General features: G+C 44.0%; 2 protein-coding genes across 2 annotated transcripts in view; one reads left to right on the top strand and one right to left on the bottom strand.

Moving 5' to 3' along the window:
- Positions 1 to 293: 293 nt before the first annotated feature.
- On the bottom strand, positions 294 to 2777 carry map10 (microtubule associated protein 10; the record flags this gene model as incomplete). The annotated part of the gene is made up of 1 exon (XM_080037252.1): positions 294 to 2777. One exon carries the CDS (start codon positions 2775 to 2777, stop codon positions 294 to 296), a length of 2484 nt encoding a protein of 827 aa, XP_079893378.1.
- An 833-nt stretch (positions 2778 to 3610) lies between these two features.
- Positions 3611 to 10482, top strand: part of LOC307257250 (signal-induced proliferation-associated 1-like protein 2) — a 99891-nt gene continuing 93019 nt past the window's right edge. The window contains exon 1 of the mRNA XM_080036422.1: positions 3611 to 3726. The gene's annotated coding sequence lies outside the window, so the exon portion shown is untranslated. The remainder of the gene's footprint in view (positions 3727 to 10482) is intronic.

The following is a 10482-nucleotide window of genomic DNA, read 5'->3' as shown; positions in this document are numbered from 1 at the left end:
CGGCGTGCACAGGGAAACTTTCCACCCTCTTACATGTTATTAAAAGACCCGTGGTCCAACGCTTTATGCAAATGTTCAACAGCCCTGCATTAATCGAGCGATAAAGGAGTAAAACGATCACATTATTTGCACAAAAGAGCTCTTCTTTATTTAGAAAGCATGTCAGGCATCATGACTTCTAAAAACCTACACGCAATTACACAAAAACTCATTTAAGTCACTTATTTTAAAAGGGGAAATAGTGTAGTAGCGTTGACTTTACCATAATGAGCAACTACATAGCTTTACTGTTACTACATGGTGTAACCAGGGAGTTTGTTTGCCACCAGCTCAGAGATATGCTGATAATTGTTCCTGAAACTGAGAGACCCGAGCTCATCCTCTAGTTCCTTCTCTTCCTGTGGTTCAAAGGAGGAGGATACTGAGTCACTCCTTTGACCTGTGGACGATATCAAACTCTCCGCTCGGGGACTCCTCTCCACTCTGCTACTACTCTGTGTCTTGTCTTTAACAGAGAACACTGTCTGTATGGAAGCCGAGCCGTCGTGGTCCCCATCGTCTGAGGAGAAGCTGTAGGTGGTGGCGTTGGCTGTAGGTCGCTGGATGAGGTGTGAGCGCTGTTGGGGAGAGCTAGGGGCTTTGACGGGCACAGGGAGAACCACAGCCCTCCTCATGAAGCCTTCAGAGCCAGAGCCAGAGCTGGGCCTGAAGGGAGACTTGTTGGGGGTCTTGGCTCTGGAGGGCTCAGGGCTGCTGGCCGGGTACGGGGAGTATGCAGCGTCGCTGGGCTCCAGGCTGTTAAAGTCATCGGCGTAGTCATCTGCCTCTTCTGCGTCTCCCTCCCCCCCGCCGGAGTCTGAAGAACAGGAAGATTTTGGGCTGCCGTGTCTGCTGCTGCTGCTTCCAGAGGATTCAATTCCCCCTCTGTTGCTGTGAGATTCAGACCGTGATTGATTTGATTCACTGTGACGACAACGCTCGTTCTTGTCCATGTTTTGGGCGACATTGCCCCCCTCATCATCCACACTGGGGATGTGAACACATTCCAAGTGTCTCTCCGAAAGGGAAGGTCGTTCTGAACTTCTCCCAGAATGCCCCTCTTTTTGTTTACCACAAATGCTCCGGTGTTTGAGTGTGACTGTTTCTCGCAGTGCAGAGTCCACTGTGATGCTTTGCATCATGGTCTCAACATTTTCATTGAGACTGGAGCGCTGATATAAAGCTCTTTTGCTGGGCGTTGTGATCTGACTTCTCACCTTTTTCTCTCCTTTGGCCGTGCTTGACTGCTTTTCATTCTGTATCAATCCCTTGCATTCACAACCTTTCACTTTAAGAGGGGAAATTTGCTTCAGCCTTAGATCAAATGTGTTAGTCGTCCCATATACAAGCTTCTTCCTAGATTTAGGGGAGCTTTTGCTTTCATTCAAAGCCTTCTCTTGTTTGTCTTTCACTCCTACAGATGCAGGCCTAACCACTGGTGTAGAATAGTTTCTGGGGGAATTTAAATGTTTTAGATGGTGTCTAGTGCTCTGTCTGGTTTTCTGCAACGATTTGCTCTGCGCCTTTGGTGCTGTGGCTGAAGGCTCCGTGGAGGCAGGCCTGTAAATCCAAGCTAGGTTGGGATGAATAGACAACGGCTGGTGTGGGCTCTGACCATTCAACTGTGACAGTTCAACAAGGAGTGCGTTAAGCAGAGGCAACTGTTGCAAGGCTTCGCCGAGGAGGACATTTGGAGCCGAAGAAGCACTCATTTCTTGGTTTCTTGACGTTTTTACATCACGTCTCACTCTCTGGTCCATCCTTTCTGTATACTTTGCACCTTCATTGTTGTCTTCGTCCGCCTCTTTCTCTGAGCATGTGTCATCAAATGTAAACGCATATGAGTCTAGGTTGAGTAAAGGGCAATCCCCGCCTTCGTTTTCACATTTTCCCTCCTCAGAGTTACTGTAGAAGAGATGCGGCGGACAAAATATGGTTAAATCTTCTTCCCCAGCTATTTCAGTTTCTTTGAGAGGCTCTTGTCTTCTTTGCTTGTGTTCAGTCTGAGAGACAATACCACTCTCGTGTTTATCCTCATTAATCAAGGTATTTCCAGAGGAGGGTTTGTCGTTTTGGATGCCAACATCAGATTTGTCCAGTGCGGGTGATTGGACATTCCTGCAGTCAAGGGCCGATAATCCTGCAGATATGGAGCTCTCTTGTACACGTTGCCCTCTGTTCACAATGGGGCTCTCTGTGATGTGTGGCAGTAAACTAGCTCCCAGACTCAGCAGTTTGTAACTCAGGGAAATGGACCCAATGTTCTCCCCTGTGAGATTACACACACCAACGATCTGCCTTTCACCGTGGGCTGAGGGAGCAGAGTTACCGTGTCCAGTCGCATCCTGCATGATTCTGTCCATCACCCGAGCCAGAGGGATGAGCGAGGTCCCAAGTAATCTGGGGATCTCCTCTTTCACATCCAAAACCATGGCGTAGAGAGGGGTGTTGGATAGCTGGTTATGCAGGGAGTCCAGGTTCATTTTAAAGGAACAAGTCTTGCCCCTGTTGAAGGCGTATTCTACCTGCCCATCCTCTCCACTATGTTCTTCCTGGTCAGTGTCACCGCTGCTCTGTCGAGACTGATAAATGAGCAGCGTAGGAAAATCCAGCAGCCGTACCCCGAGAGCCAGCTCGTGGGGAACTTTGCCTAGTCCTCTCTCGATGCGGATATATTCCACCCGAAGCTCAAATGAAAACAGAGTCTCGGGATTATCGTTGTTGTGTCGTTCTGACATCATGAAAGCTGTGTGCCAGCAGGAAAACACACAGAACAACAACAACAACAATCAGCTAACTAACAAGCTGTTAGCTAATCCACAGAGCTTCAAGCTTCCATCGGCTCCATGGAAACAAGCAGCTGTCGCGAGCATTTTACGTCACGCAATACCCCGGGATGCCTGGGAAATGCAGTTCAGGCGTCATTAACGTAGAGCAACGATTTTAAATGGGATGCAATCTCAACATATTCGTTTATTTTGTAGTCATGTTTGAACACATTCTCAATATTGTTCTTGTTTGCAAATACATCTAATTGCAGACGTGTGTTTCCAATTTTAGATCAGGCTAAGGAAAAAGGGGGAAAAAAGAACAAATGCATAACATCCCACAGATAAGAAACATAGGATGCGTATGCAAAGTTGAAGGGATATGAATAGTCACTTTGTAATTTTGTTATTATTATTTTTTATTCAGGTGCAGTTTGAGAGAGAGCAACTTTTCTGCGGTTCACCAGGTGGTGCCACTGTAGGACTTATTGGGCTTAAATTCACCACCAGCCTAAAATACTCTGGTGGTGAATGGCAACCAACCACACTCATTTAAAGCAGCCTCTCTATTATTCGCCTTTAAGCTTGTGGTGTACATTAGTCCGTTTTAGTGTCCCTTCAACATCCATCGACAAACCTGCGCTAATGACCCGTCAGAGAGCGGACACACCATTGAAAAACACAGAATTTGTACCACGAGCGTGGGTTGGGCGGAGTCTCAAATGTCCTCGCGCTCTTGTCATCAGCGCTGAGATAGGTGCTGGATGCGTTTCGCTGCGGACCGTGCTAGTTCAGTTCAGAGCCTGACACAGACATAGGGGGATGTGACTGTGAGTGCGGCTTCAGCTGTTTTTTTATACTCTGTAAGGATAAACTGACGACGTTAACAAGCGCGACAGGACGCCGCTCACATTTGAAGGTAAGGACCGAACATTTCCCCATTTCCCCCCCCCCCCTCACTCCGAACCGAACAACAAAGTGAAGAGTGGGGCTGTGTAGCTGAAAGTGAGGAGCGCTCAGTAGCGAAATGCGTAGAAACTCACAGGAGGCATGTCGATGGCAACTGTGAAGACAAAGGATAAAGTTACTTTCAGGCACCTGAGCACATGTTTTTATGAGAGAAATAGGCTACGTAAAAGGACTGAAGCACATGATTAATCAGCAGTTGCCTGTCTACAGCCATAGGATATTTGTGTCTATCCATGAAGTGTAGCCTAGGCTATAGTGTGAGCAACGGTGTTAACTTATGCGATAGGCTACGTTTGTGTGTGTAGGCTATAGTATTAAGAGACATGAAGGCTAAACCTCACACCTGACACAATGCAAATTACATTCAATTTTACATTCATATTTTTAAAAGCACACTATATTACAGCATGCTTATTTTATTTTATCCTTTTGATTTATTTTCACACGTTGACGTCATATTTTAGTTGATGGTGGTGTTACTGGTGGTGGGTTTGTGCGCGTGCTCGGTGAGTGGTTATTGAACTGGATTTGCTGATAAGTATTCTTGAATGGATGTGTTTGATGTTTAGTGGAGTGCTTCCATTAAACGGCGGGGGGCGATAAAGGCATCATTGTCCAACATGCCTTTTGAGTAATAAAGCCTTCACATGCCCACTGTAGGTGAAGCACACATCTATTGTCCTACTGCCCATATTTTATTTTGCTGGACAGCCCAGAGTGAAACATGTGTTTTCATTTATGCAAGCAACGATCAAAGAAAATCCAATACTCAGTCTGCTTTGCTTTTACTGTTACTGTTGTATTTGCCTATGTCTTCAGGTGTTTGCCAAGTGGGTTTGTTCACACAAAGAACAATTCCCCCTTAACAGAGGGAGATGTCTGGATTCTCCATAAATAATATCTGACAGCCTGCGTGTTCACAGCATGTTCAATCGTGCTTTATTCAACGTACAGTGTGCTTTATGCTCCACTGGGAGAGTTAAAGAGTGAAATGTGTTGTTTGTCTTCCAGCGCCATATCCTTTTGCTGTCTTCCTGCAGGAAGTTTAGCCCCCAACAATAACTAACTTCCTAATAAAGGTAAACAAATAAACCCACTCCTGTGCTGGTGGCTAGCTGCAGACACAACAACTGGTAGCGCGTGAGGGTTAATGCAATTTTGTATTGTTTAATTTTCAATGCTCTGAATATACAGTATGTTCTCCAGGCTTCACAGCTCCCATCTGAACGGATCAAGCAAAAAGGATTACACTGCTCCTGGAGCATTCAAAATCAATAAGACGCTATTATTTTTCACATAGTTTTATGTCTGGGAAAGATTATTTTCCTGTGGGTTTAATGCTGAACTAAGTAGGCACAGGAGTGTTTTAAGATGGCTCCAGTATGTTCATGGCCTGGAATAACATTCAACATGTTGATCCAAAATGTTTGGCCTAACTCCAGCTGTCATAGGTCTGCACATCAGGCAGGCAATTTATCAACTGACCACTCTCCCAAATGGGCATAAAGACATATGTAGTGATGTGTGAAAGATTTGCTGTTATTGTGCACGAGAGCGGAAAAACCACCCTATTAATCTGCTCATTTTCTCTGTCAACATGCAGTTGTTTCTATTAGTTTCTATTAGTTTCACGCTTTTCCATACGAGCTCGGATGCATGCCTTTCTTTATAATGTAGTTGCTCTTGATACTTTACCTGCATGAGTGTCATTTTGAGTTCTACCTTGTTGGAATATTCTGTTGGAAATTCAGTTTTTCCTAAACAACAGAAAGGGAGGAAGGCCTTTGTCCAAACAGATGGAAGGTAGATTAAAGATAAGGCCTTCCCTAACTGCCTAGTTTCCCCATCTCACCCACTGCCTGAGGCACACTCCTATAGGGAGACCTATTCAGCAGCCACGATAATGACACTGCCAGGGAAATTATTTCAATCTTGGTTTGAATAGATATATCTATTGCGTTCTGCCATCAATAGGGGTGCAGACATGTGCTCTCATCTATTTCTTACAGTGCCTTTTGCATGGCCAACCAGACAATGGGTAATTGAGCCGGGTAGATATGTCCTTCAAAATAAAGTTGTTTGCACAATGTGAGCTAGGCTGAACAATAAAGCACCTGTCATGATTGGCAGAGGAACGGCTTCCTGGGACATGCCTACAGGCCATATCCAGTTGTTGTCATTGCAGAACTGGTTAGGGTGCCTCTTGGCCTTGTGGCTTTCGCAGAAGAACCACATGAGTTACAGCCGTTATGTTGTATTTGTGAAATGGCCTGTAAAGATATTAATGTAACACAGACACTGTTTTGGGGCCTTCATAAGGTTTGGAAATGTACTTAACAGTATATTGGCCGTATTTCCCTTCTTCTTGTTACACAACTCCCCATGTGCTCCAGACATTGTCTCCTGGTCTTTCCCCTTGTTTGTGTCTGTTCCCACGGTGCTTTGTTCCCGGTGTGCAGACTAGTCATGATTTGGAGACCAGTAGAAAGAGTAAAAAAAAACCTAAAGGACTTAGGTTCAGTGCACATTTGTAAGGGGTGATTCATTTCTCCTTATTGTACTGTAGAAGCATGCCAAACCATGTGGTGGTACCCTCGTTTTCCAACCAATCCCAGACCCCATGCATGTGACGAGGATCAGGAAACCTGCTCCGGTCTGTGCCGGCTGAGCGGCTGGGCTGGCTGGCTGGCTGGCTGGCTGGCCAGGAGTCACAATAGGCCCTACCGACCAAATCCTGTTGCTTCAAAACCAACCAACCAGCAGACAGGGGATCACATGCTCCCTGCGCCTGTTGTGAGAGCCAGACTTTCTCTCTGTCTTTTTTGTCAGCCATTGTTTTGATTGCAGTCTGGATTTATGGAAGGATTTAAGCCAACTCATCACTGTCAGGGAATGCACAGATGCCATCATTAGTTTTTTTTCTTTTCTTAATTAATTCATCCTCTGTTCCACTGGGGTGTACAGGCAAAGTTCATTGTGTCCACACTATTACAGGCAAAGACTGGAAGCATGTATTTTTGGCACATCAGTAGCCCTTTTTACACTGCCCTTGAAAGCCAGGAATATTCCGGCTTTCTTCCGTGTCGCCCTGCAGTGTGAATTAGACCGACGTGGTTAGGCGTAACAGATGGTGTCCGTGATGTGTAAATGCACACACCGATCCACTAATCTGCTAATATTACCACGTCTTTGCTTGTGTAAATGCACAAAGCCTCCATATTGGTGGATTGTTGTGTGGGTCAATATGCTGGAATAATCGGCGTGTAAAAATGGGCTAGTTGGATATGTACCATTGATTCCCATCATGTGATTCTCTGCAGATCCTGCTACTTTCACTGCATGCTATACGGTCAACGTCTTGGGTTCTCTTAGGGTCATTCATCATTTGTCTGCACTGCAACCTACACAGCTTCTATTGTGGCATGTTTAACAGCTTGCTCAGACGTTGTCAGCGCATGTCGGTATGAATTCCAGCGCAGGCAGACATCAGCGGCCCTTTCACAGCCCTGTGTTTCCACTCCTTCTGCGATATGCAGACACAAGACGCTAGGGCTTGTTTATTCATTTGTGTCTAATTGGTGTGTGTTAATCCGGCCTCACTGATGTGGTAAGGCCTTAGAATAGAAGCAGTGGATTACATGCAGATGGATTCTGTTCAGTCAGAAGTAATGTCTGCCATTTAAAGGCATTTCTCTAAGACATTTCTGCCTTGGCTTTAAAGGAGGAATGCATCCTTTTTAGAACATTCTCATGGTTTTCTTGTTCAGAAGTGGTGTTCGAAAATTTCTTTTATCTCCATTCAACGGACTAACATTTCTGCTACAGTGCCTTGTACATGTTGTATCTTTTCTGCTCCTTAAGTCCCCCCACCCTCTTGCCACTCATCCAGTGGCTTGCTTGCTTGCTTGGTGGTGCCAGCCCACACGCCAATGGAAGATATAGTGCCATGGCTTGGGGCAAAGCTGCTGGATGGAGCAGATGGTTGGAATGGCATAAGTCAAATGCCGATTGTTCGCGCCATTGCTGGTGATGTTGAGTGAGGTGATCTTGATGCAACTTATTACTTGTGCATATCTTGTGACATTTGTATATCTTTTTGTCATAGGTAAAAGTAGGATAATTTTAATAAAACAGAATAGAGTGTGACTGCTCATCAGGGTAAAAGCTGACCAGAGGAAGGGGAAGGACCTTATATGGCCATAGGAAGGGGGTTACCGGGGTTCACCCGTGCAGGTGTTCTGGGATCATAGGAAGGAGTAGAGGAAGGGGAGAGGATTATATGGCCATAGGAAGGGGGCTACCTGGTCCCCCCGTGCAGCTGTGCCTTTTTCACTCCTCCCTCTCTTCCAAGTCTCATTGGTCCTCAGATTACTATATAACAGCTCGTTCTGAGCAGGACAGGGCCTTTTTGGGCCGCTTTTTGCAGGTACTACTATATACTCTATAGTTAGTCACGCTCTGTTCCAGCACACTCTATCTGTCCCTTTAACCATGGAGGCAGAAGAAAAACTTAGAAAAACTTTGTGAGTCCAAAATACTCTGAAAGAATTTTGACTTTGAAGAACTTAGAGGCAGAGTCTTTTAAAACACTTCTTTAAAACTCTTGAAACACAGATGACTTGGTAAAAATCTCTAAAACTTTAGATGGGGATTATTAGAACAGGGGTCTGATAGAATGGTGATTGGAATTAATGGAGATTGGGTTGAGACAAGATCTCCCATTTACTGACTGGTGTCGTTAACAATCTTCCTTAAGTCCTTATCATTTTTACAGATTCAGTGGGATGTTAGATAGGGCTAGAGCGCAAGTTTAAAATCGGAATGCATGCATAACTCTGGTCTTGTGCTTTGACAAATTGTGAAAAATACCAAGTTAACATCTACTAGGGGATAATGAGCAAATACTCCGTTTTGATGAGTTTATAGGCATATAACCTCTTTTCATTTCCTTTCTTGTCCATTTTATGTAATATTTCTATACTCTCTTGTATTTTGTAAATAAAATCCCTTAAATGTTGTAAAGCCTCAGTTTGAATTAGTTTATAGCTGGAACAGAAGGACCTTAGGTATAGGTTTTTTCTACAAAGAGATCGTTTCCCCCCCGGGGAGGTAAGTACATTGACTCCACACTACGGCACATTACTGATTTAAAACAAACACAACCTCATAACAAATACCTTTTTTATCAAAGAAAGACAATTGTTTTTAATGGCTTCCCAGGTTTAACGCGTGTAGTTGAATGCTGAAAATAGTATATCTGTTCTATTTTATAGGAGGTGGAATTAATAAACATCGGGTACATAAAAATACAGTAAATAACTTGTGAAAGATATCCTTTGCCTAAAATAGGGGAGTGATCATCAGGAGCAAATAGAAAGTGTTACATTTCACACCTAAACGAGATTCCTGAAATAGACGAATACGTTTAGAAGAATTGAAACGCTGAACACAGTGGGTTTAAGTAGGACACTTTTATTTATCTAAGAGAATCCCAAGGCAGTCTAGTAGTTAAGATCCCGCGCGCTCACCTCCTGGAGCCCGGGTGAGACGCTCAGCGGAAGCCGTGAGAGTAGGGGAGCTCTTTGATGGTAATAAGGGTTGTAGTTAAAGCATCGTGTTACAGGTTAGTTAATGCAGGTTTAATAGGACATAACTAATAAACTTAGATACTAGCTTTTCATTACAGATCAGACTTTGGAAGTCGAGATCGTAACATGGCGCCCGGTCTGTGGGGCTCGCTGGAACATTGTTAGTTTTGTATGACTGGATAAATAACTGTTTTATCGGTAATAGGAATAACTTTGGGAAGCGGGCTTAAAATACAAGAACCGACTCCCGTGAGGGAAAGATTCTTTATCAACCGGCGAAAACAAGCCGAGGAAGCAATTGCGGTCTGCCAGACTGGGAGGGTCGATGTTTAAAAAGGGGTTTTTAATTTTAATAAAACAAGTTGAAACCCACGAACCGGCTTTTTGGACAGAGGTTCTCGTAGTCTGCTTTGCTCATTCTTAGTAAACATACCTTATAACAGGAGGCAAAATACATTCTTTCTTTAAAAACTCGGCCGGGCTTCAGTTTGTCTGAGAAAAATGGGAAGTATGGTCTGTTAGGTATAGAGAACGGGGTGAGTGGAAAACCACACTGTGAGTAAACGATACTCAGGAGCGGACAGGATAGTGATTTAGTGGATGAGACAATTGTGTTCTGCGTACTAAGTTTAGGTGGTACTGGTACTTGTGGTCATTAGATTGTAATGATCGAAGTCAGGCAATGGGATATATTTGTAGCGATAAATATATTACAGTTCCCCTTTTAACTGATTGTATCCATTTTGGTGATCTCAGACAGTGGTGATTTTCTAGGTATCCTGATCAGCTGCCGTGAAAGAAATAGGGACCACGAAAGGACAAACGGCTTGAAACTACCATATTTACATTAAGGGCTGTTAAGCTTTTAATTTATATACGTGTTCATTTTTAATTGTTTTAGTGGCTAGATTGTAGCTTACTTAACAATTAAGGATGGATGCGGTTTAACTCTGTATAGTCTGAAGAGGCAAACAGAGAGAGAGAGAGCCTATACGGCTTCCACAAGAGGAGAGAGAAACCTCTTTAAGAATAGGCATAGATTTCTTAAGTTAAATCTTGTGCTATTACTGAGCTTTAAAAATACTTTTTTCTTACACGAAACAATAGTAGATTTTAAA

The sequence above is a fragment of the Ammodytes marinus genome (genome assembly GCF_949987685.1).
Source record: "Ammodytes marinus genome assembly, chromosome: 11".
In the NCBI taxonomy this organism is placed as follows: Eukaryota; Metazoa; Chordata; class Actinopteri; order Uranoscopiformes; family Ammodytidae; genus Ammodytes; species Ammodytes marinus.
Note: the sequence above shows the minus strand (reverse complement) of the source record. Positions and strands in the feature narration are given on the sequence as shown.